The following is a 27,171-nucleotide window of genomic DNA, read 5'->3' on the forward strand; positions in this document are numbered from 1 at the left end:
TTACATGGCTGCTGCTATCTTACCCTCTGCACTCCTATCTTTGCTTCCCATGAAACCAACATAGAGGTCAGAGTGCCTGGAGTCAGTCTTAGGAAGTGAAACCTTCCTTCCACCTTCTGCCATGCTCTTCGCAAACACCACAAAATGTCGCCAATCCTCTCTTTCAAACAACTTTGCTCATCCTCAAATATGTGAATGTGCTGAAACCAATACCTGAATCTGCTTTAGTTGTTGCCAACATGATATCTCTCCAATGCATTCTCCCTGCAGGCTTTGCTCCAGTCTGGGTTGCTTTCTTTACTTGTTGGACTGGCAATTCTGATGAAAAATTTGCATGACCTAGTTGTTGTTTTTCTTTCATCTTCATACATGTAAAGTTTTTTAATACCACATCCTCTTTGCTAGCATCTGAGTACCCATCCCTGTATCCTGTGTTATATAGTACCTGGTTGTCAGTTCTGCTGCATGAGAACGGGTCCAGTAATAATAATGGATTCCTGCAAACTTTCCAGGTAGGTTGGCAGCAGTGCCATGGAATATCCCCTGTAGCTGCTTGGATGCTGTCTCCATTCTCCATTAGCTTTCCTGAGCACCATTCAATGAAGAATTTCCCCTAATGGAGTTCCCTGTTCCTTCTCTTCTGAAGGAACCAGTGTCCTCTGGGAACTGGCTGGGGTGCCCAGCATCATGAGGTCCACCCTTGCTCCATCCTTCATGCCCATTTCAACAGCAGCAGCAGCTTGCAGAGAAGCTTTCATGTACTTTAAGAACATATATTCATGAAAGACTTGATTTATGTGAGCATAAATTTGTCTGAAATCTTACTGGTCTTCATCGTACAACTTGTTGCATTGCACATGATCAGAGGACATTTCTTTTAATCATATGTTTCTGGAGATCCACCTTATGATCTAAATACTGATGGTCATACCAAACAATTTTCAATCTACAGGGTTCACTAAAAAAAAAAAAAAGGAATTTTGCTGCATGCTACTGTGTGTGTTTTCCCTCCCCTTCTACTAGGAAAAAAATAAGCAGCAGAAGATTTGACGGTCTATATTAACTTGTCATAGCATGGGAATTCTCTGATCCCTGAAAACCTCCAAGTTCCATTGCTCTTGGTGTAAGATCGATATCGTTATTCCCCACAAAGGCCCATCCCCACTTGAATTTACGGAAGGTTAGCATCAGTTTTGATTGTATACTGTTTTGTCCAATTGTCATCATGAAAGATGAACAGAGAAATGATGAAGCTTAATAATTTGATGGAATAATTGGTGCAATATTACAAAATGTTGGAAGATTGCTTGAAGGCTTTAATGGGGTCATATCAAGATTGGTTCTTGAAATGGGAGATATGGATGTTCAGCATCAATAAAAGGGGTGCATGATGTTCTGCCGATGCTTCTGGGACTTAATGGAGTTAATGATCCAGGACCTAAATTAATTTGGTAAATTATGTTGGATTTTCGATATAGCCGACCTATTATTCTCAAGAATAGACCATGGATTGAATGATAAGAAGAATCAAATCTGGCAACTAAGATGTCACCATCCAGTTGCAAGACTTGTGGTTAAGAACTCTAGTAAGTTATTGGCTGTGAATTTTGATATTGAGGATTGGTGCTCGTCACAATCGCATCAAGTCACTGAATCTCTCACAAACTTTATCAAAAATAAAATAAAATCTCTCGCGAAAACTTATCAAGAAAATTTTCTTTTCACCTTCCTTCCCATTTTTTTTAAAAAATAAGCTGTCATCATTAGGTGCAAAAAAATTGTGTTTGTAGCTGTTATGGTAAACGAATAGTTTCTTTTCTTCAGAGAAAGAGAAGGGATATATATTTTTTTTCTTTCCCTTTTCTTTTGTTTCTTTTTCTTTTTTCTTCTGAAGGGAGTCATAGTAAAATTGCTTTCTTGGGAACATTAAAAGCCTCTAAAGTAGATGTAAGAAAGGACAGGATTTCTAATTGGTAAAATTAAAGGGAAAAAGATCTTCTATAATGTAACAGATGAGAATGATGGTTGGATGGTGAAGGCTGCCTAATGGAAGAGATGCTAAACAACAAGAAGGCACCATTGACTGGGCACTGTTTCCCGTTCTGCATGACGAATGCAGACAGTGAAATGGGATGAAAGGTTCAGATTGTCATCAGCCAAGAGGGGTTATGAAGCCAGAAAAGATACAAGAAGCCAGGGAATGAGAACATGATGTGTGCCTTCTCAAAGGAAGCTACTCAAAATTTTAAGAGAAACATCATTATCTGAATCACCAATTCATTATCCATGGATTGCTTAGAATGAAGGGTTACCATGATGGCTCAAATTAACCAATCGCTTCCTTGGAATAACTATTACAAGTTTTTGAATGCAAAAGTAAATAATTTTCTCTTTTGATGGGGCAGTTAGTTCCAATGGGGCAAGATTTTGTGGCGGTCAAATTGGAAACCATAATTCTCTGCCTTTCTTCAATTCTTTATGGCTTGCCATCTCCATCACCATCTGATTAACTCGCTACCTGGGCCCTAAACAGTGCTGGTGATGGGCCAGAGGGCCATCACCGAAATAGCCCAACAGCAAGTTCAGCATGGCTCCATCAAGAGTCCAATCTTTAAGTTGGATGAAAGGTATCAAATATCTAAGAGGCGTTTTGACGGCCAAGACAACCTCCTAACGCATCACAGGAATTAACTGGCGCATGGAGATATTAATAGATATCAGTATACTTTAGACAAACGTGGATGAATTGATTATTTTCACAGTAAAACACGTAGCTACTATATATATATATATATATTGGTATAAAGGCTGATCACATGGCTCTAGTGTGATACACCCTATAAGATCAGAAAGTAAAAGATCATGCAAGGTCCATGGACATGCCTCATCTTGTCACTAGGTCAAATCTCTAGTATGGTCAGTACCATAAGAGATGACCTAGTCTGCCACACTATTCGTCTTCTCAAAGACATATCAAAAAAATACTATGATACACTTTCGAAGAAAAGTCTAAATGTCATAGAAAAGTAAATTGATCTCTAACTGTCTTGTGTCATGTCGAATCCGGTCGAAAATAGTTGCCAAATCATCTTCTGTGCAAATTCTCTCCGTCTGCAACTCTTGTCTGGTATAGATAATGTCCATCTAAACGGCTCGTAGCTCTGCTCAGGACAGAAGGATCAAAAAGATACAATCCCTCTGCCGCTAGTAACCTGTCGTCCGAATTTTGGATGATAAAATCAGTATCATATCTATCATTTTTGATACTGTCATTAAAATTGATCTTGACAAATCTCAAAAATAGGAGCCTTCAGGAAATGAAAATACGATCCCGATGGTGATAGCTGCTGTATTTTTGAGGAGGGGAAGGTAACCACCTGTGCTGTTCTCTCAGGCAACGCCCTCGTGCACCGGTCTCAGCTCCCACCATCATTTATTTGCTTCATCATTTAGTCTACCAATAGCACAGTTGATGCAGCCCAAAGATTCAACACAATTTGATCTTCCACCATCTGAAATTAAGATGGCACGTCATTTGATTGTTTCCGTCCAATGATTCATGTGAGAGAGCATCGAGTGCGAAGACTTCAGAATTAAGTATACTCAAAAGACTTGGTCAGGTCAATAGTGGGAAACAAGTGGGTCCCGTGTTAAGTTAATAAGTTTCCTGCAGTTTTGGTCAGGGAGAAGACCAGAAATTCCACGGGGAGGACTATTATTGCCCTCCACTGCGTTCTTATTATTTTGGTGCTTTTATGTCTCCATCCATGGTTGGAGACCGTATTTCCACAGATCATGTGAACATGTGCCATTACTCGCTTTTACAGATGATTTAAAAAACTTTGGGGATCTCGGATTTTGGATTCTTGATAGATGTTTTGGGTTGTTTATATCTGTTGAAGGATGCTCATGTTATTTGGATTACAGTAGACAGTGCTGTAATAAATTTTGTTCATGATTTTAATTTTAACTTAGCTTCTTTTATTTATTAAAATAAAAAAAAAAAAAACAAAAAGAGGGTTTTATGATACATATATGTTCAACCTAGTCCAAATTTTTTCTAGATTTTTGAAAAATAAAAACGGGCAACAAAGTGATACCAAAAAAGGTAGATCTACCTTTCATCAACAGATTGAACACAGAGATCTATAAACACCTATATTTATGTTTTTTTTTTTTTTTCTTGACTATCAATAAATACCTATATATTTTTTTTTGAGTATATACCTATTTTCATTTAATGGAAGTGATGCGAGCTTTAAGGGAAAAGGATTTAATTCATCATCCCCACCCCCTTCTGCTGCTATGGTTGGTGGTACAACACATGTTATTGTTAATCCTTGCCGGAGCCATGGTGTGGCTTCTTGCAAAAATTATGCGGCCAAATCAGCCCGTGTCTCTGTTGCACCACCATCATCAAAGTTATAGGAGCTGGTGAGAGAGTGGTTTGTGGCAAATAACATCCTCATTGATGATGTTCCTCTCTGCAGCTAGCTCTCAAATAAACATGGGACACTTCACATAGAGCAAGCAAGTCTTAGGGATAAGAAGCTTGTGCAAGGACAGACCTCAATTCTCGTTAGCAGGTCGAATGATGATGGGGAAGAGATAGATATTCTAGAGGTACGATGAGGACAAGTTGATGTAAAATTGTCTTTCATGATAATGAGAGAGATTTTTAAGTTGAGAGGGAACTAGATATGCCCCAAATGGAAGAGAGGAGGCATGGGAAAGATATATAAGAGCACAGTCTGATGGATTTTCATATCAAAGGGATCATTACAACATACATCCTGCCATATTAGCTTACTTGGATGAGATCCACCATGAACCACTACTAATAAATTCAGTTGCTCCTGCACCTACGAAGGAGAAACAAAAAGAAAAAAGAGATTAAATTCATCCTAACCTGTGTTTCTATTGCGCATAAAAAGAAAAGAAAAAAAAAAAAAAAGGAAAAGTGATTACTATTACATGCGCTGTGCCGCTTCCAGATTAGACTGGTCCATGATGGATCTGGTCCACATAATAATTTCTCCATTAGCTGTCCCCCATTTTGTGCCCAATAATGGATGCAACCATCCTGTTCCAACTTCAAAAAAAAAGAACCGGCCTCTACATGGTGCAAAACACTCGTTAATTCGGATCCCAAAGCCGGAACAAACCACCTCCAGCTCCCAAATCCTCTCCACAAAATGTCGGAATCCAGATCTCTCTAGATCTGGAATTAATTAATCCCCGGTCACTTTTAGTGAAGTCGGGCATAATTAAACCACACGGTTGCCATCATATTTCTCTTATAAATTGTCATTTTTCCACAAAATCCACATCGAATTCGAAAGCTCGATCATTTCAGCGGCTGATACCAAAAAAAAGAAAGAAAAAGGAAAAACCCAGGCGCCCGCTACCAATGAACTCCAGAAACGAAAACAGCATGCTACAAGCCGCCTCATAATTTCCTTCTTCAGTCCCAAGATATTAAACGTGACAAACATCCAGAACTCCAAAAAAAAAGGAAAACAGCGTGCTAAAACCTCATAATTTCCTTCTGAAGTCCCAAGATATTAAACTTCACAAACACCCAGAACACAAACCTCTCCCCTCCAATACCCAAATTTACATCAAAAAAGGGAAAAAAAAAAACACATCACGCCATATCAATAGGATGAAAGACTTATGCTCTTCTGGGTTCTTTGCATATTTTTCTTTTCTTTTCTCAATCCTTGTATTCACGTTGTGTTGAAACTTGAAAGTGTTAACTAGCGACGACGGTTCCAGCGTGGACGTGGAACTTCTGGGCCTTGGGAGGGCTGGCGGCGTTGGACTTCTGGTTCTGCGCCTGCTTCTCTTTTCTGGAAGAAGCCTCGAAGGACACCTTCCACTTCTTCTCCATGGCCTCGTCCATCTCGATCTGCTCTTGCCTGCACTCCTCGCTGCAGAACGGCGTGTCCCCTCTGCATCCCCAAAACATCCCCGTTAATCAAACAAATTACCCAATAATATCCAGCACAATACGAGTCGTTCCAAGAAATCCCTAAGGGCATTTTTGTCATTCCGGAGACACCGGTCACCGTCCAATACCCAGCACGTCTCCCAAATCGCCGGAAAAAGGTAAGTTGACAAAAGTGCCCTCGCTCCTTTCCAGAAATGACTGGATGATTAGAGAGACTCGGTGTGGGAGTTGAGGGACAAACCTGTACATAAAGATGTCGCAGTTGCCGAAGAGGGGCTTCTTGCAGAGAAAGCAGGAGTCGAGGAAGTGGTGGGGCTCATCGTCGGAGAGACGGTCGCAGTATAACCTCGACCTTGGGGATCCCATCATGGCTCTGTAGCTCTCTCTTCTTCTATTATTGTTACCAAAATAGGAGGGATAGATAACGCAAGGAGCAGTACTCCCGGAAAACCCCGCTTCAAGATCAGATGAGGAAGAAGATGACGAAGAGAAAGAACCGCGGTCCATGAAAAGATCTTAGGGTTTTTGACGGACGTTTCTTATTTTCTCTTTCGAGTTTGGAGAGAAAAAGAAGGATGGTTCTGGGAAGAGAAGAAGATGGAGATGTTATAGAGGAGAGCGGAGAGGGCTCGGCGTTTTAATAATTGTGGTACGGTGGGTTAATTAAAGGGAGAAAGGGTGTGTGCTCGGTTGGTTCTACCAAGTGGCTTTCAAACCGCGGCCGATTCCTGGAATTCGTGCGAACCCATTGGCCGGGGCAAAACTTTGTCCTGGGTTCCTCCATTTGTCTGGCCAAATTATGAGACTACCACTGCTATTCTTTTTTCTTTGGTCGAAACTACCACTGCTTTAGTCGAACATGCTTCATGAGTCCCCTGCCCTTCAATCAACCATAGGCTAATCAAAATGTTAATAATATCATGATTACCGACAAATGGTCACTAGACGCACAAGTATATTTTTATAATTCAATAAATCTTGTTGCTGGCTGTAATATCTTGATGTGAAACTATGTCGACTAGAAAATTGCCTGGTGATGCATGATATTTGGAAGTATTAATACCCGACTGTTCTTACTTATAGGATAATATTTGGTTACTATGGGTTGCATTTTTTATTGAGTGCAAGTTATTGATATTTTTAAATATATTATTGATTTACTGACAATCAAATATATGATATATTATGTGATCTTGTTTTTTATTGAATGCAAACATATATTTATTCTGGAGTTCGAACGCATTGTAAGTAAATAATATGAATATCTAGCTTTGACCATCTAATTCTATAAAAAAAATTATATGACAATGTTGTTGAATTTTATTTTATAATTAAAAATATAAATTTCCTCATCATTTTCTTTGTCTACCAATATTTTTAGTTGCAATCCAATAAGAAGACACCGGTTATGAATATTATCTATTAATTTCAAATTTTGAAATGTCTTCATCTTTCTTTTTTATAGTTTATTTAATATTTGACTTGAATTTTGTCATGCCTAAGTGATTACATATATTCAATAGAGATGTGTAGCTCGGTGGTGTTAAGAGTTTTCTTAAAAAGATCAAATCTATTTTATTGAAAAATGCATATGATAAGTTATCGTTAAATTGATATAAAATTATCTATTGACCAAAAATTTTCTAGAAGTTCCTTATGTGTGACCTTTTTAATTCTATTTCTCTTGGTAGCTAAAACTTTTCACCAAATGCCAAATTGTTTTGCCGTGCAACATCATCTCTGAAACAATTTCAACTCAAATTTTCTTTGTGGGAGGTTTAAATTTTTTTTTTTTACTTATTTAAGCTATGATCCTCTCCATCTTAGCATCTTCCATAATTACAGCGAGGAAAGACAAAAGAGGATGGTTGTAGAACAAGTAGGTATTGATTGTCTGCCACGTATTTAATCTAGAAGCATCACCAGACTTCTCAAGAAATATACAATTAATATTCCTTGCGGAATATTAACCAATCACGGTTCAGTGCCTCACTCCAGTCCCCTAAAGGCAGGTCGGGTAAGAGGGACACTCCCGTAATTAACACAAAAGTCCAGCCCCTATTCCTAATCCCAAAACCGCCTTTAGATCTCGGATTCCACCTCTCACAACCCACCAGCACATGCCCGTCACCTCACTCCCTCACCCACCGGCTTTCACCGGTGGACACCCGACGGTACGGTCCCAATCTCCCGGTCGCCCATTACGTCACCCCTCCAGCTCTTTTTGCCGGGCTTTTGTCGTCTTGCGCCCCGGTTTCCCTCCCCCAACTTTATTTTCCCACATCCGTGGGCCCATCCGCCCATACCACCTGGGCCCCAGTGGGTCCCACTCATAATAGCGTGTGAGCTCGCTTTGTCCGCTCTTCCTCCGATCTTTCCGTTACGTGGATTTACCTTTTTCGGGCATCTCACCAGGTAGCCCGCCACACGTGTCGTCCGCTCCGTTCTTTGCTTTTATTCCAACGGTTATTAAATTGGAGTTGGATCGGACGGCTATTATCGGAGGAGGATACTTGGGCTACGTGATGGGCGATTGGGGAAAAGCGAAGGGGAGCTTTAACTTGATGGTGGTGTTTGAATGATTGAGGTGGGATTAAAGTGCAGCGGACACCGGAAAGGGCGTGGAACAGGGGAAGTGGGCGTCCCTCTCCATCGCTATCAGGATTAAAAAAGAGCGGTTTGTTCTGCTCCGTCCCTTTCGTACGAGCAACTTGGTGTTTTTTTTTTTTTTTTTTGATATGAATACGAGCAGATTGGTTGATGGCCACGGAAAGCAGGGAGCCAGTACCGCATAAATTTCACTATACGGAGTATCATGTACCTGTATAAATTACTCTTTGTAATTTATTAAAAAATGTGAAGCTATGCCTCTATCTGGAATAATTCTGCGGATCGACAAAAGCGACGGCGGTGATGAAGGACCGACGGTGGACCCGCTAGGCCAGAGCGCGAAACAAGGGTGCGAGGAGAAATATCTATACTCTGTAGTCCCGTACGGGCTTTAGGAGGGACCACCGAGAGAAAACGGCGGAGAGCCCATGGATTGGGGACCTGGACGGTCGTGATGGCATCATTTGTCGTCTTCATGAAACTAGGTGCTCTAATATTTCCCTTTCCCTTAGGGTAGGAGTCACCATCGGTGCCAACAGTAGGGGTGTTAGCACGACGGTAACACATTTGATTCGAGGTGGGAAGCGCCCTTCGTCGGGCCCACCAATACCGTGGTCCAGACTCACAGAAACGAGACGGGCCCATCTCACATCGACCGTCCGCTTGGAGAAGTGGCCGGCTAGCCTGGGATTTAATCAGACGGCCTACGATGGGCTATCACGGGAGATTCGTGAAGTAGACGTCGCTGCGGGGCCCATGGTGGGGCTTCTTCTCTTCTGTTCTTACTTTCCTATTGCAGCATTTTTATTGAAGGTGCGGGTAAGTCCTCTGGAAACGCCAAAAGAGGGTGACGCCCGTAGACTTGACCACTCGGAACAGATACTGTTCGAGGAAATGCCTCCGAGAATCGCTAGGAATGGTTGGGCAAGGAAATAGCAAATTGCTTCAAGACCAAGCTAGTAAGAAAGTTGCCCCAATATTTTAACTCTCTCCGCTACCCCCGTTGGTGAGAATTGCGGAAGTTTCCTTCAGAATTTGTATCTTTTCAGGTCTTCTTGCAAACTGCTCAATCAAGAACTGCACTCGTTTACTAACCAAAAATGTCATCTCCGGTTTTTTTAGCCTCAAAGGGAAGAGTGGGAAAGAATATTGAGGAAAATTAACTATGGAAACGAGCTTTAGGGTTTTCTAATATAAAATAGAAGTATTGTGTGTTTCCGTATCAAATCATCATGTTTGGTGGAAAATGAGAGAGATGGTGACATAAACAATGGATGTCATGCATATTTTATGGAGGAAGAAAATAAAATAAATACCAACAAAAGGTGATTCTTTTTTTTTTACTTGGTTGCATTTGAGGTTGTTGCGCCTTGCTAACCCACTTAATGGAATTGAGATACAAGAAAACACAGGCAAAGACATGGGCTTTCAGTTCTATCAAAAAAAAAAAAAAAAGACATAGGCTTTCATTAAATACTCATTAAGAAGCGTTATTTACTTCTATAAAATATATTGTCCATAGTTGTATATACATGGAGTAGCACTGGAAATATCAATGATGGAATTGTGCATTTATATACATGTGGTCATGATTTATATGTGCTCGAGGGGCTTTTTTTTTTTTTTGGTGTGTGTTTGGAGATTCTTATACATCAACTGGAATAAAAATAGTAGGACCTAAAGATATATAGAGATCTAATCAATATTTTAATGTAGTGCAAGGTGATGAAACACAATCTTACAGCGAGGGCCTTGACATTATAAATAACAACAACAGCGCAATTGTTAATTTAGTTGCATGAATTACGTACAATTCAATGGAGGAGGAATTAACAAATAAACATTAGCAATTTGAAATATATGCTCTTAGAATACATAAAAACTCATCTAAGCATTCATTGGGTAGTCAAAGCCAGGTTTGTCATTGATGGGGTTGCCCAAAAATTACGCTCAAGCTTTCTCATAGTTGATTTGTTTTTTTTTTTTTTTTTTTGGGTACGGTTCATGAAGAACAGAGAAAGAAAGAAACTGATACAAAGGAAAGGGAGAAAATTGTTCAGTCTGTATTACCAACAAAAGGGATTCACCTTTATTACAAGAAAGAATGGATCAAATTTTTTCTTTTCTAAGCTACGCTGAAGGTAGCTTAACTCTTCAGAGAGCCGAGAATGAATAGGCTAAGGGTTTTAGATTGTGTTTTTCGCACGGAAGAATGATTCCCCTTCTTTGGCGACGATCATCATTGGAGTGCACAATATCTACTTCAAGATCTGTGAAGACAAATAGAAAAAAAAGAATTAAGTTGCTTTGAAATCCGTGCAAAATATGTTCCAATAGTTAATATGGCGACAAAGTATCAACCATTATCCCAACCTATAGACTGAGCTTGGGCCAAGGCTTCAGTCATTTGGTTCGGGCCACCATCATGTGAAACCATGCATGGGATTAAACAAACACACATTGTGTTAAGCTAAGTAATCTCCGTGAACTAAATATAATAAACTGATTATAAAAAAGACATCACATGGTGCTGACCCACATCCAACCAGGTGCATGCTTTCTTTAATAAAGAGAACGGTGTAGAGAGATTTTGGGGTCCAACGTGAGCTAGCAGCTCTTCTCAATCTTCGCTAACAAAACATAAAACTTCACCCGAATTGCGTGGCCCATAATTGACCGAGACACGTGGGAAGGATCTCCATCAGACACAGCACACGTGTGTCCCCTCACCAGCCAACAACTCCTTGCAGCCCCAGCCCCTCTGTGTCTGCCTTCTCCCTCCGTTTTCCTAATGACCTACTATAAAATAAGTGGGATGATGGAAAGGTGTCGCGCTTCAAGGTGGTAACCTCCGCCATCTTACCCTTTCTCTTTATGTTTTCTTTAGTACCACATGTTGTCATGTACAAAAAAAAAAATAGTTTGTTGATGGCCTTGAGGATTCCCTTGGGCCACGTACGAGGACACATGGTTGGACACCATGGGTCTATGGCTTTTGCCCATGTTATTTAGACGTCTCCAAAGGAATCAGAATCTTATAATAATATAACAAGGCTTTGTGGAAGAAGGGGTTTATAGTTTTATAAAGTGAAGAGCACATGAACTTTGGTGTAGAGGTGACTCATCCTAGTTGTGCATTTTATTAGGTATAAGTCTACGTTCGGTGGTGCGCAGAAAATTTCTTGTTGTTGGATCTTATGCCCCGTGAAATCATTGTTCTCTGTCCATACGCTTGTGGATATATTAATTGAGGTGGGAACATAATATATAGTCTAGGAATCAAAACTAGTGCTGGATTTGTTGCCGGCGTACAAAATTTATGAGGTCATTGAAGTTTACGTCTTGTCCGTCTAATTAGTCTATCTTAAGGAATTGCCGGTTATGTTTGTTTACTTAATTCTTGCAGAAAAACATGTTAAGGAAATGTTCGGACAAATCATTTTAGCAGTTAAAAATGGATTGTTTTATTAACGCATTTGACTGCTGAAAATCTTGCAAGGAGTTGGTAAACTTTTGTTACAAGTATGCTCAAAGAAGATATATTACAACCTTTTTTTTTTTTTTTTTTGATGCCAACCATATTCTTATTTACAATATTTTTAACTGTCTCGTAGCTAAGGTTGGAACTAGGCTTGGGCCTGCTTGAGGCCCATTAATCTGGACCGATTTTAGATCTGCCATGGGTTTAACCTAAAAATGTCACGATCAGATTTGGATTTAAATACAAAATCTATTTTTCTTTCGAACTGACTTTGGGTTTATCATTGGTCCAGCTTACGCCCTTATCCAAGTCCAAGCTCGGAAACGAAGCTTGAACTCAGGCCTGGATCGAGCCCAGTTCAATTCCAAAATGGATGCATCCTCCTCAGATTCAATCTGATTGATTTGGCAAAATGGATTTGTCTAGCCTAGCCTAGTTCCAAAGTGTCTCAACTCTTGAAGCAAAATAGGTTCATCCTCTTGAGTTTGTTGGGCTCCGCTCCTATCCAAGAGCCTGATCCTTAATCAAAACTCATATAAGGTTTTCTATTCTCAACTTCTCCTCTCTTCGCCTCCACCACCACTCTAATACTTGAAGCTGGTCCCTCATCACCAGTTGCCAATTGTCGATCCAAATAAGATGAAGCTGAGCCCCCTATTGTCAATCAATTGTGGTTCTATTGAGGTTCCGTTTCATCTTCGTACTCGTTCATATTTTCTTTTACTCCATCATTGTGATGTCTAATGATCGACTATGGTTCCATCACCATGATTGGCCTAGCCTAATGCTCCTCTCGTTAAGCAGCATGCTAATGGGACCAAAGCCCACCTCGACTGCCAAGTGGCTACCACCAGCTCATTGAACAACATTGATAGCAGCATCATCTCGTTCTTGCTGCCACAAGACTTCTTGTCTACAACAGCTCCACTTTCATCTTAGCGAGACTTAGATTTGGATTTTCCAAAAAGTTAAGATCTAAGTCTGATCCAAAATTTCGAGAAAAATTTCAGATCAAACTCAGACAAATATGTGGCCCAGCTCAGTCCAATCTATTTTTAACCCTGCGCGTAAGGTGGATGGAGATTAGATGAGGCTGGCTATGTGATTTGTGGTTAACTCTCTCAAGGTTGGTTTCTTTTTTTTTTTTGGAAATTTTATGTTAATTCTTTTGCCCAGTGCTCGGCCCATAATTACCCCCGGTGTTTGCGCTAACGCAAACACGTGCCGCCATTGTCTCAACACACACGTGTTCCCTCTGCATGCAGCATGTCCCGGTTCCCCGAACCTATTCTCTCTCTCCCTCTCTATACTTTTTCTCATTATTTTCTTTAAAAGAATAAATTAGTTGTCTCTTTCGCCGACCACCGTGAGCTCGATTGCTAAAATAATCCAATACGAGTTCCATGTCTTTTCCTTGGGAGGTGAAGTATCGGAAGGTGTCGACTCGGAGCGCTTCAAGCCTCGGGCCAAGCATCAGTCCACTTCCCTCTTCTTGCTTTCACCATAATCCCATGATCTGATCTCATTGTTAATGGAAAAGAAATTTCTTGGTAGTCTCAAGGATTCCCTCGATACTCGTGTAACGGGACGCGTGTTTGGATACCGTCGAACCATGGCTTTGCTGCAGTTAGTTTAAGCGTCATCAAGGAATCCGAATCCCATTTTTGCGGTATAGATGGCTCCATTGAGTGCTTGAGTAAAATGAGAGGAACGTGACATTTGTTCTGGAAATCAAATAAATTGCATAGGGTTGAAAAATTGGTGCCTGGAAAGTTTTTTTTTTTTTTTTTGAAAAAATAATGCTATGAAATATATTAGCTTAGTTAAGAAAGGAATCAGCATAACTGGTTTCCTCGATCACCATTGTTTCAAGTTTGTTCTTTAAGTCAATTCCAACTTTATATCATGAAAAGCTGAGCTGTCAATAGAACCGAATCTCATATTATATTAATTGATTCCCCTGAAGAAGAATAAGGTTCTCTTGTGATGTAAGCGATGCTAATATATTTCATGAAATAATGGTGATGTAAAGAATATAATGATTTACTTAATCTAAATTAAAAAAGAAACTTTGTGATTGAAGGGTTTTAAAAAAAGGAAAAAAAGAACAGGGAGTGGTTCAGGTAAATCAGAATCTAGATCCACAAATTCATCTCAAACCAGCTTAACATTAGATTTCAATCAAGACAAGTTGAATTGCCAAAGGTCCACTTTATCTGATTTTGATTCGATATTAGCTTTACTGTAATGACTGTTTCCAGAGACCAAATTGATCAATCAACATCACCATGGTTCGTGGGAAATGATTGCTGATTTATAATTGAAAAGTAGGATCTTTACAACATGCTTGACAAAAGTTTTCCACAGAAAAAATTATACAACTGCACCTCAGCATAATCTTATTTTGACACCTTCTAAACTCATTTGGCCTAATAATCTTTTCCAATTTTGAGAGATTAGTATGGAGAAAATACTGAAAGGGTTCCCCATGGTCATCTTACCTATGGCAGTGAAAATGGGAAGCCATCAAATATCAGGGAAGACCACATCCATGAAGGGTGTGAGGGAACACTAAGGAAGAAGATGCGCGTAATATATATATAGTATCAAGAGACACATGGAATGCTTCAGGCTTGTATATGTATCAAGATATGATAACTTCCCGAGCTCAACGTCTCAGAAAATAACTTGACAGCACTTACGAGAGGTACAAATTTTGAAACCAAAATAAACTTTGGAGCTGGTGAATCAGTCCCATATATATCACTGAGATGAACCAACCTACTTTATGCAAGAGATAGAAAGCCTCATTTGCAAACTAAGACTTCATATGTTTCCATGAACAAAAATGAAGTAGAAAGGACGAATTATCCAACCGTTTGTTGAGACTTGAGTTTTCGCTCGGAGACTTCTCATGCGGTGGGCTGGGCTTCGGGAATTTTGGTGGTAGTGGACCAGGGGCTGGCCCGGAGGTCTCCCTCTATTCTCCTCTTTATTTCTTTCCCATTTCTCCCTCTTCCCCCATGACGAACCGCATGGTAATGAGGTGATGTTTTCAAATAAAAGACCTTACATTTAGTGATATTACCTCCTGAAATAGGCCCTTTTGTTTTAAGTAATAGCTTCCTCTCTCCTTTTTTTTTTTTTTTTTTTGCTTTTCTGGTGAAGAAATAATAATAGGCATTTTTAACTCACCTTACCTACTGTGATCAAAAACCAAATAAATAAATAAACTCACCTTACCTACACCTTGTTGCTTTCACTAATAAGTACAAGCCAAGAACACAAAGCAGATCGTGAATGAGAGCAGCCAGCTACAAACACGATTACCAAACTACTGCTCGTAATAAAAATGCAGGCCTTCATATGGAAGGAATGTTTTCATTCTTCCATATTCGAGAAACAAGAGTATATTGTTGAGTTTGACCCATAAGCAACATAACAAACTTCACTAACACATTGTTGAATTGAAACCATAACCATGGTAAACTTCACAAACACTACAGTGTTGCTCCTATTTAAACAAGCTCACCCCAAAACTGGCAAGGTCCGGAATGATATTTTTCATTCTTTCACAGGTACTCCTTGTACCTCAGAAGAATAATCATGCCTGAAAAATTAAAATGAATGTGAGACCACTTTAAGGTTCAAAAAAATTCTGACAGACGGGCAAATAGCAAGTCTGCATTTAGTACCACAGCAACAGCAAACTATGGATTTGCCAAGTGATTAGCAAGGAAGGAAAAAGTCGAATAGAAATGGACATGTTATTGTTCACTTTGTACACTCATAATCCACGATGCCTGAAGATAATTAGTAGTAGAGATGTAATAGAAGTGGTATATGGCAAATTAACTAGGTTCTATTTCATGAAAAGCAGCATTGGAATAATGTGTCTTAAGTATCTTGGTTATATGATGCTCCGACAATATTTACTAACAGACCCAATCTTTCTATGGACAAGCAAAGATGTCAATCAATGATTCCCAACATGAACAATGAAGGAGCCTTTTTTTCCAGCTACTTAGGATTCCCACCTACTCATAGTGGTGATGGGAAAAGACTGGTTCTTTTGCTTTGCCCTTGAAAATAAACACTATACATCATTAGACGCATGTAAAGTTGAAAACTAAAGCCAGATTATCAAATTGCAGCCTTCAAGTTATTGAATTCAATACAATAATCTTTAATTAAAACCGTAATTAAATTCTCAACTTAGGGACTCTTTCTAACTGCAATGACATCAGGATCCATAAGCTCAAATGCAAATGATTATAGGAACATTTTTTACAAGGTAATGTAGAGCTATAGTTGCCCACTGCTTATATAATAGACTTGGTTGGTAAAAAGGTCCTGTGAAAATAAAAATTTTGCTATACTTCATGTTTATAACAGGCATTAACCATTTATGAAACAAATTGTAGTGAAAGCAAACTCAAGCATACCTAATTTTACGAAAAAGTTGATAAAGGCCTGTCCCAGCCATTGCAACATTTACACTGAAAAGATTCCAGTTTTTCTGAAATATTACAAAGTCAAACCAAGAGAATAAGATCAGTAGCAAGTAATGGCACAAGGATCCTCTTGATACAAAAGTCAGCAGGTGTAATATGTAAAACACCTCACTTTGTTGCAGCAAATAACATTATCAGGTAAAAATTGTTAAATGCAGGAAGAGCATAGCTTCTTAGCTACATTCGTTGTGTTAGAACACATCTGCTGATTAATATATTTCTTTCAATATAAAACAGTTGCCTGAATACCAAAAGGGGTTAATAGGCTTCTCAGAATTTCCTGCATATACAAGTCCATGAGCTTAATTCTATGTTCATCAGATAAAGCAAACAAGTGATTACAGCCATAACCAATAAGCTTGTCCTAACTACATCTTAGGTTTTAGAAATCCTTCTTCATTAATCTTTCCTATTAAAGGTAAAAAGATTACATCTTTTTTCATTTTTGTTCTTATAGATAAGCCTTTAAGGCTGTCAAATCATACCTTTACATAATAAATATAAAATCTCCTTCGAGAAGTGATAATCTTAACCCTTAAGGTCCAAGTGGAGGGTTAGGAACACATGATCTGGAGAACATTTTGTCCATAATGAGGACCATTTGTGTCTTTTTTTAAAAATTATTTTTGAATAAATATTCAGTGCAGTAGATACTTTACATAACCAGCTATTGAAAACCCCAGGTTGGTGTACTGACTTGGTAAAGTTTGAGCATATTTATGCCACTTGAAACCACTAATCAGATAGCCACACCAACAATACATTCCCTTTATAATACCAAGGCATGATGGGGACTAGCAAACCACAAAGTGGCAGTTCTAATTAGCTTCCAAGAAATCCTTTTATAGTTAAAATGCTGTGTCTGTATAAAAATTAAACTATTTAGACACATCAGGTCAGTGAAGGGTTGAACACTAACAATTAAACTTCTAAGCAAACAATACTATAATACAAAAACTAACAACAACAGAAATTGGTTAGTTGCATGCATATGGTTAAGAAAATAAATAATTAATCATGAAGCTATACAGCTCTTAAAAGACATAGGAAGTTCAAAGAAAACGGCATCCCAGTCTACAAGGCTCCCATAATGGGGAGAGTCAGATGTATGCAGCCTTACCCATGCATGCAAAGAGGCTATTTCCGTGTTTCAAACCTGGAAACCCAGGTTGCGATAGGACAACCTTAAAAAACATGAGAAGTATAAGATATAGTTCTGAATGAATGACTATAGATCCTTTATGGAAGACTTACTGGCGTGATTACCATGCTGTAACGTGACCAGATGAGCCCAGTGCAAGTAACAGCTGGATAACAAAAACATGAAGACAAATGTTCAGAATCAAAATCAACTTGAGGAAAGCAAAAGAAAAGCAAGGCTATTCCAAATGGTTTAATGTGTCAAAATGGTTTTAATATCAGGGTCCGCATACCAATTTGCTGAGGGTAGGAAATTTTTTCAGGTGGCTTGGAGAAGTCAGCGACATTTGCAATGCTTATACCCCATTTAAAAGTTGGGGCCCAGAAATGAACTGTAGTTAAGAACCATATTACAGTTGTGAAAGATAAACATAAAAGGTATGCAGGTTAATCAGAGAAAGATCTAAGAAAACAGTTACAAAAACAAGAAGAAAAAATTCATACGAATCTTTCTACTTAACTTTCAATCATATCTACATATCAAGCTCCCGATCAGTGTTCCAGGTTATGTGTAATTTCACAAAAAGGATGAGAAAAGAGAATATTTGAAACCATTGTTTATTTGATGAGTTAAATTTGGTGTCTACAAAACTTACTCAAAAAGAGTGTGAAAGAACAATAATACTTGTATTTCTCACTAGAACGATGCAATTGCTTAACAGTTTATGTTGTTGACAACAACCACACACCAAGTCTAGTTCTTCAAAACTACAGCATAACTTGGTGGATGAAGAAATTTTCTACTAGCAGTAATTAGATCAAAGTTATCAGGATTTTTCTCCCCCAGAATATGTGATTCCAAAATTCTTTGTTTGCTCATTTTAAACAGAACTACTGAATATCACGAAAAACAGGTGTCTCTGCCACAGATTTGAAATCCAATGAACCAGAATCTGAAATATTTCTTCTTACTAAACTGAAATAAATATTATAACTTCAGAATATTCACCTCACTGTTGAAGACAAAATATTGTTTCCAGTTACATATGTTGCTCTTAGTTCAAAACATGCCAACAGTTACTTCCTAGAAGTACAATAAGAAAAGTCAGGCAGGAAACTAGATTTCCACATTTCCACACCACCACCATTTTAAAATAAATGCACATTCTTCTGAATATCTCACATAGAAGATGCAGGGAAATTATATGAATAATAAACATCCAGAATTTCTAAATTCATAATAACATATAAATGAAAAATAGATACACCTGAGTCCAAGAATCCACATGCTATATCATGGAAATCTTCCCTCATCTAGCAGTAATCCCACTGTGTATTCTCAGTCATGTCCATAGGCCTAAATCAATGCATGTTTGGCAATCAATTATTCATAAGTCTTTAAACTAACTAAAATATTTCTCGTGGTAACCCAGGGGAATAAGAAACAGAGTATCCTATAAGAAATTATCATCCACAAAGATATTGATATCAAGATGCAAATGAATTTGATTTGAAAAGCTAAAACCAAACACTATCATAGCAGGAGAATTTAGATTTTTTTTTTTTTTTTTTTTTAAAAAGAAGCATCATGAATAGGATTAGAATGAGATGAAGAAACTGCGACAGGGGAAAAGGGAGAGGGAAAAGGACAAACTGGTTTTAGGGCCTGCTGGGTGGTTCCATAGAGCTTGAATTTTTGATGCTGCCATCTCAACCACCTGCCTTTTCTGACACTTCTTTCTTGTACGTCAATTTCCTTCCAGCCTGAAAGGAAAGCCCAACAAAGAGATGTTGTTTAGCATAATCAACAATATAGAAAAACATAAATGCCAAAGAAAATCAGTACAAAAAGATCAGACCCTGGACCCGAAATAAAGGATGGGCATACTTGCTCCTATTAAATAATTCTATTTGATTATATGAAATACAGATGGCACTGGATTTCTAGCATAGACATATTGATTTGGCAAACACTCCACTCTCTAACTTCTCTTAATACCTCAAACATAGTGCTACAAGCAAATGAGAATAAAGTAGTTGGTTTGCTTGCACCTCACATGTCTCCCTTCCTCAGCTCAGGTAGTGCAAATAAAACCATGCCACTATTGACCATCAATTGGCTTTCTAATTTTTAAAACTTTCAATCAGACACATTTTGAAAAGTGATGATTTAATAGGAGATCACATGCATGTTCAGTTTGAAATGCAGAAATAAAATCACCTCAAAGTTAAAAGAAAGATATTGCTAAGAAAATAATAATTTGATGAGTAGAAAAATAATTTCACAGGCTGCCTCACACAGAAAAATTGCAATTCTTATTGCATAAAAGTTACTCACATTTACAAATATAAAAGGAGTTGCTACTCCAACCTAAATTTTGAGAAAAACTTAAGTCTAAATAGTAAGAGTGTCCACTTCAAGCTCTATTTTGGATTAGCGAGACATTTGAATCACCTTGCACTCGGTATTTGCTGCATAAGGGCATTGGAGAAAACCTAGATGTCTAATTAGCGCCTATCAGAGGATCAGAATATTCATACTGAAGGCCCTTCACAGGCTAATCATATATAAGGGGTGTATCCATGTTGCCAAGTTAGACAGGGGGAAAAATTCTCAGAGCATTGGAGTAAAAATGTCAAAATACTCCTCAACCCTCTTTTCATCCAGCAGGTCATCGAAAGTTCAAGTCAAGGATTTGAAATACATGTTGGATGATACCAAGCTACCAGTTCCAGCTTTATGCTTTAGGCAAGTATGCTGTGATGTACCATTTCATAAAATCCATAGAGCCCTATGAGGTTACCAGTACACATAGTCTGTATATCATGTAATATGACACTACACCATATCATAACAATGCACTATGGTATATGTCTGCATCTATCAATATTTTTAGAACTTAACATGACAATTTGAAAATCATCATACCATCCAGGTAGGTTTAAACAACTTGTTTTCTCCTAAATCATTTGAAGACTGTCTTCAAAGGAAATTTAAGCCAAATTAATACAGTCGGACACAGAAAAACTTTGAAACAGGGATCATTCAAAGATTCAAAGAGGTAAGACAAGCATGTGGTTAAACAAAGTTCAATTTTTTAAAAAATAAATGAAGCATGTGATGGCTTTGTTGCTCCCAATTGATGTGAAACTTCTAATTCTAAAGAACTAAGATCAACAATCAACTACTAACCATGAATCTTCTATCTGCTTTAAGAAAATGATAAGAACATTTAACTGTTACAGTAGATCTTTCATAATGCATTGGAGATCTTAACAATATCCTTCTAACATTTCAATGGTTTTGCTTCATCAGTTCTGGATAAAAAGTATAGTGAAATCTAAATAACATCAATTACTATTAGAAAAAAAGATAAAAAAGCCAAGAAAAAATAACTGAGACATTCTTTAAGGAGCATCATATTGTCCAGGGTCTCTTCCATCCTCTTAAAGAGCATGAAACGTCCAAAAAGTTCTGAAAGAATTCTACTAAAACTTAAAAGACTCCAGATATTCATGACTAGGTCATGTACATTTTTTTTTTTTTTTGAGGTTTAGGTCATGTACATAAAATCACGATGAGGCAATTTAATTTGCATCGTGGAGTTCTCAACTTTTCTTGGCTATTATAAGCTTGTCACCTAGCAGATTAAAGCAATCAGGTTAAAAAATGACCTCGTTTCCACCCTTCTATTACTTGTTACGAAAACTGCAATCCACTATGGCTGCTAAACAATCTTGGATTGTTCTCAGCTCCAAGATCTTGTCTCTTTCTTTGTGAGTGGACAGCTATTGCATCGGGAAACCACTAACATCGTTAGCTCCCTCAATTCCGCATACGAACATCAACATGGAGGTTGATTACCACTTCATCAATGTCTTTTATGTCTCAAAAACAATCAAAAGCTGTTATGCGTGCAGTCTAATCAGCACACTCTACGTTTCTCTTTTCTATTAAACAAATCGCTTTAACTACAGTTTTTCGAACTCTGGGTAAGTTACCAGATATTTAACTTCCATAAAGCGTACATCAAACTTAATTCACATCTTGAATCAAAAGAACCAGAAGGAAATTACCATACGACACAAGAAATTTCAGCAATCCACATGAATCTCTCCAAGATTTCTTGATGAACAAAAGGTATTATGATGGATCATTTTCGATTGGAAAGAAATGAAGGAAATCAGATAACAAGAGGGCCTGATTAGGTTTCAGGAGATCAGATTCGGCAACCAAAAAAAAACCCTAAATCGTCATTAACACGCACGGATTGATCGGAGAGAGAAAGAGATCTGACCTTTCGTCGGAGGGGGCGGCGTGGGACTCTCTCTGCCCCGGAGTTACTGCTCGGGTACTGTTGGGAGCCGATGAAAGGGAGGACATGATCCTCTCTTACCACGGCTTGGAGCAGGTCGTTAACGCTGCGGGTAGAGCAATGCTACGGCTCCCAAGACAAGGTACCAAATGCTCTTTAATACCATATGGCACGACGTGATTGGTGGAACATTTGTTTTCGTACGTTAACCACCCAATCGCCTCGTGAGTGAAGGCAACGGAGCTTTCTCCTGGTTTTTTTGATTGGGCCACAAACCATTTCGTGTGGTTAAATGGAAGCGGGTGAAATCGGTACAAGAAACTACGGTATAATATGGCTGCCGTTTTGTCGGATTTCGGGAGTTGTCCGTTACATTATTCAGAGAAAACAGAGGCTCACAGTAACGGGCGGTTCTCAGGCGTCGCGGATCGTGCATGGCAGCTGTTATTTTGACATCCTTACCGTTTATTCGGTCAGAATAATAATTTATTTTTAATAAGTATTCCTAGTAAAAAAAAGTGCTTTATGTTTTGAAATAATGATGTTATATTATATTATTTTTAAAAAATAGAAATAAGTCGTGAGTTGGAAGCTCTTTACTATAAACAGAGGAAAATCTAACATCGCTTGAGATTTGAATCTAGAATCATAATCTCACCAGAAACATAATAAAATATAAAGTTTCAAACCTAATTTACATCCTCTCCATTTTTAGAAAACTTCGATCAAAGGTTTAGATAAGGATTAATTCAACCAAATCTACAAACACATTAAAAATTGATACAGTAAAACCGTATTATAGATGACATCCTAGCTTTCTATACCATGGATGGCCGTAAGCTATTTTAATAGGTTACTCATTGAGGGAAAGCAAAATAAAAAATTGTGTAACCAACTAACTTGTAGTGGATCTGAGGCCTTATATTATATGGTCATCTTCTTTCTAAACTTGATTTTGAGATTTTTAATCCAAAACAAAATAAGATTATGCAACAATGCTTTTTTATAATTTTTTATTATAAAAAATAATGATGACATTGCACATTAATTTTTATATATTTTATTTTAAAAAATAATATTTTATTTTTTCTCTTCTTTTTTTTTTTCTGCCCGAAGCTTCACCGCACCCAACCCTCACCCTACCTCCTCGGCCGTCGACGCCACCTGCGGCTCCTCCACGCTCCCTTGAGACCCCGAGCCTCTTTCACTCCTCCTCGTGCGCCCTCCCATGGCCCGTGCCTCCCCCGTGCCACCAACCCCCCCCCCCCCATGGCCTACGCCTCCTCTCTCAGTTTCACACTCCCTCCTTTGGCATCCGTCGCTACTCTACGTCCCCTCACCCTACCCCCGATGGCCACAACTACTCTGCACCCACCCCCGACCCTGTGTGCCCTCTCCCCTCAAGGCTTCTCCATGCCATCGCAACCACATCCCCTCGCCCCCACCACCTGGCGTCCCCCGTGGCTTGCGGCTTCTCTGCGCCGCACCCCCCAACTCACACCCCTCCCAGTCGTGGCTTTTCCACGCCGTCGCCGCTTCCCCTCTCCCCAGCCTTCACGGCCCGCACCCCTTAACCTGCGCCCCTCCACGACCGTGGCTTCTCCGTACCGCCGACCCCCTTTCACGGCCTTCCACGACCGGCACCCCCCAACCCCCTGCCCCTCCACGGTTGTGGCTTCTCTGCACCACCACCCCCCCCGCCCCAATCCTCTACAATCTGTAGCTTTTCTGTTCCGCCATCGCTGCAGCTGCCTCCTCTCCTTCCTCCCCAACCCTCGACGTCCGTGGCTCCTCCGCGTTCATCTCCTTCGATGGCCCACGAAGGAAGAGTAGATTTTTTTTGAAAAAAAAAAATAATTTGATCATGGTAAGAAATAATCTTAATCATTAAAATATTTACTGCACCAGTCATGTATCTGGATATTCCATCGAGCTAAAATCTGAGTGGTCCATATTTAATCGAATGATCAGAAATAGTTAAAAAATCAAAAGATCAAAATATCCTTTAGAGCACCACAATAAAATCCAACAAAATAAAGCGGACTTGCTCCTCCTAAGTAAATAAAACTCTTAAGATTTAAGATTTTTTTAATTATATTCTCTAGCCTTCCAAGTCAACAACACCAATTTCTCGGAGTCCTAGCACAAGAAATTTAGATCTAGAGATTATTAATGTATTTTGCAACTGCTTCTAGAAATAATTAGAAGAATATATTTAATTATTAACATTGGAGAAATATGGAAGACTCAACATAAAATAGGTCTCCACTTCCTAATTAAGTTACTAACTTGCTTCCCAATATCCCAATGGCAACTTGTTAGCCCAAGAACCCAACGAATTCTTCATCTATCAGCTTATTTAAGGCCGGTAATTTTTGACATGACCCATTGATATGGATACGATACGATACGACACGTACTTAGATAGGTTCGAATTTGAAATAAATGGGTTCGGATCATAAATAGATTGACTCGTTTATAACACGATAAATTTGTATCTTAAGCGGGTTGACCTGCGTAACTTATTTTGACATGTTTAACTAAATAAGTTAAAATAGGTTAATGGATTACACAGGTTAAAACAGGCTAAAACAAATTAAATAGGTTAAAACAGATTAACAGATCTTTCTAAATGGATCGTTAGATGGGTCATTAGGTGGGTCGTGTATCCATTTGACCCGCCAATATGATTATTAATCGTGTTAGACGGGTTATATCATGTCAACCCATGTATATTCACGTGGTGTTCATGTTTCACATATCGATCCGTTTAATTAAATAGATCATGTACGGATTGAGTTAACTTGTGCTATATCTTCAGATCGATACGATCCGTTTATGACTCATGAACACGAATTATCAATCCTAAGCTTATCGATCTTTTCGATAGCAATCTGTTTTAAATGGGCTTTGCAATAAAATTTCTCAAAAAAATGCCTGTTAGCTCATTATATCCCAGGTCTTCTGCTCTTTTTTTTTTTTGGATAAAATGGATAAATTAAATCAAACAAATACGTGCGTGAGAATAACCAATAAAATATTTAACAATAGAGCAAGAAAGTTGTGTCCTGGAATCTCCCGGTGTCAATTCTATATGATTGACTTATATAAGGCACCATTCAGTAAGCTGCATTATTGATTTTTCTATATATATGAAAAATTTTAAATGGGAATAATGATACAAGAATCAATAACAATCCATAAAAAGAGGATGAAGTTTGATTTCACCAAATCTCATTTCTAGTTGCCCTTTTGAAGTGGCTTTCTCAATTTGGCCAACTTATTTTGCGCATTAATGGTCCTGATCGGTAGTTAGGCATGACAATCTATTGTTGCAAGAAGAGATCACTGGTTGTGTCACATGATAGTCGATATTTCACCCCCTCTCTCTCTCTCTCTCTCTCTCTCTCTCTCTCTCTGCATGAAGTTTATGGGCACGTACTGTTTACAATGCTGAAGATAGACATGGTCCTTTTCTGTGTGTTGTCAAAGTTCTATCCATAAGATGACATGGATGTAACCCAATATCTTACATCATGAGTCGTGTCACATTGTAGGATCCTATTATATACTGGTGGATTATTAGACAGTGCTTTTTCAAAATAATATTAAAAAAAATTATTTATATAAATAATATAAATTTAAATTTATTTATCGATTTAATGTAAAAATAATAAAATATCATTTTGAATAGCATTTTATGATCCACGTCATCCACCCCAATTTTTCACATAAATCATGTGAATTTTTTTTTTAAAAAAAAATATCATTTAATATGGTATTTTTAGAAACGCCATTCCAAATGACGTTTTTAAAAATATCATATTATTTGGTGCTTTTAAATTTTTTCAAAAAAAAATTTAAAAAATAAAAATAAAAATCTTAAATTTTTTAAAAAATAGAAATTATGATTTTGATAAAAATAAAAATTAATTTTTTATTTCAAATTATCTTTTTAAAAAATATATGAAAAAAATTATTGTAAAAAAAATAAAAAATATCATAAAAAAATAAAAAAAAAATAAAAATTATAATTCAAAATTTTAAGAAAATAAAAATTTTAATTTTAATTCAAATAAAAATCATCATTTCAAATTACAATCTCCTTTTCAAATTAATTTTTTTAAAAAAATATCATAAAAGAAGAAAAAAATATAAAAAAAATATCAATTTTTAATATATTTTAAAAAATAGAATTTTAAATTTTAATTAAAATAAAAAATAATTCTAAATTATTTTATTCATTTAAAATTAAATTTTTTAAAAAAATATCTTAAAAAATTTAAAAAATAAAGAATACCATAAAAAAATGAATAAAAAATGAGAAAAAAAATAAAAAATTATAATTTTGAATATAAAAAAATAAAAATTTTAATTTTAATTCAAATAAAAACCATCATTTCAAATTACTTTCCCCATTTCAAATTAATTTTTTTAAAAAAATATGTAAAAAAATAAAAAAATAAAAAAATAGCATAAAAAAGTAAAATATTTTAAAAAATAAAAAAATAAAAATTATAATTTTTAATTTAAAAAAATAAAATTTTTAATTTTATTTAAAATAAAAAATATTATTTCAAATTATTTTTTTTATTTCAAATTATTTTTTTAAAAAAATATTTCAAATAAAGAAGTAAAAAATGAGAAAAAAATGAGAAAATGTCCCTCACTTGAAATAACTTTAGCATAACTTTACGTTATAATTTTTATAGCCCTTTTAGCATAACTTTTTTCCTCCTAATATTCTGAAACACATTCGAGTATGTGTATCCATATCCACAAAGCATAATATCTATTCAATATTTAATAATATTAAATAGAATAAAAATGTCAAGCGTACAAAAAATAGTATAATAAATGTTACAAAAATACTAAGTACAAATCTAAAAAAGACTAAGTCCCACAAAGACGTCGTGGTGCCCGTGGTCGCTTGAACCTTCTCAGGAAGGTCCTCGCCGGCTGCTCCTGCTCCTACTGTGACGGCTCCTCTCTTATATCAGTGGAGGAGGTCTGCTGGTCATGCTGCTCAGGAATAACTGATGCTGTTGGATCATCTACGGACTGAACGACTCGCTTAACCCTCTCAATTGGATACACGGATGGGCCTGAAAAGAAAATATCATATTCATGTGGCCAATTGATACTCGATGATGTCAT

The 27,171-nt window shown here is 37.5% G+C and overlaps 2 protein-coding genes and 1 pseudogene across 4 annotated transcripts; all 3 read right to left on the reverse strand.

Moving 5' to 3' along the window:
• LOC114914619 (beta-amylase 3, chloroplastic-like) lies at positions 1-758 on the reverse strand (annotated as a pseudogene).
• A 4,767-nt stretch (positions 759-5,525) lies between these two features.
• Positions 5,526-6,596, reverse strand: LOC105053907 (FCS-Like Zinc finger 1). The gene is made up of 2 exons (XM_010935247.4): positions 6,195-6,596; positions 5,526-5,954 (listed from the first exon to the last, which is right to left on the reverse strand). Exons 1-2 carry the CDS (start codon positions 6,458-6,460, stop codon positions 5,756-5,758), a joined length of 465 nt encoding a protein of 154 aa, XP_010933549.1. The 5' UTR covers positions 6,461-6,596; the 3' UTR covers positions 5,526-5,755.
• Positions 6,597-15,370: 8,774 nt separating this feature from the next.
• LOC105053906 (mitochondrial pyruvate carrier 4) lies at positions 15,371-22,154 on the reverse strand. 3 transcript variants are annotated; one of them, XM_073245728.1, is made up of 8 exons: positions 21,997-22,140; positions 19,353-19,462; positions 18,967-19,055; positions 17,992-18,090; positions 17,813-17,865; positions 17,679-17,742; positions 16,490-16,563; positions 15,371-15,654 (listed from the first exon to the last, which is right to left on the reverse strand). In XM_073245728.1, the coding sequence occupies exons 3-7, from the start codon at positions 19,010-19,012 to the stop codon at positions 16,496-16,498; spliced, it is 330 nt and encodes a 109-aa protein (XP_073101829.1). In that variant the 5' UTR covers positions 19,013-19,055; positions 19,353-19,462; positions 21,997-22,140; the 3' UTR covers positions 15,371-15,654; positions 16,490-16,495. The 3 variants fall into 3 exon arrangements, with proteins under 3 accessions (XP_073101829.1, XP_073101828.1, XP_010933547.1); XM_073245727.1 differs by lacking the exon at positions 18,967-19,055 and having other exon boundaries at positions 21,997-22,154; XM_010935245.4 differs by lacking the exons at positions 17,679-17,742; positions 18,967-19,055 and having other exon boundaries at positions 21,997-22,153.
• Positions 22,155-27,171: the final 5,017 nt, after the last annotated feature.

The sequence above is a fragment of the Elaeis guineensis genome, chromosome 11, assembly GCF_000442705.2.
Source record: "Elaeis guineensis isolate ETL-2024a chromosome 11, EG11, whole genome shotgun sequence".
NCBI lineage: Eukaryota > Viridiplantae > Streptophyta > Magnoliopsida > Arecales > Arecaceae > Elaeis > Elaeis guineensis.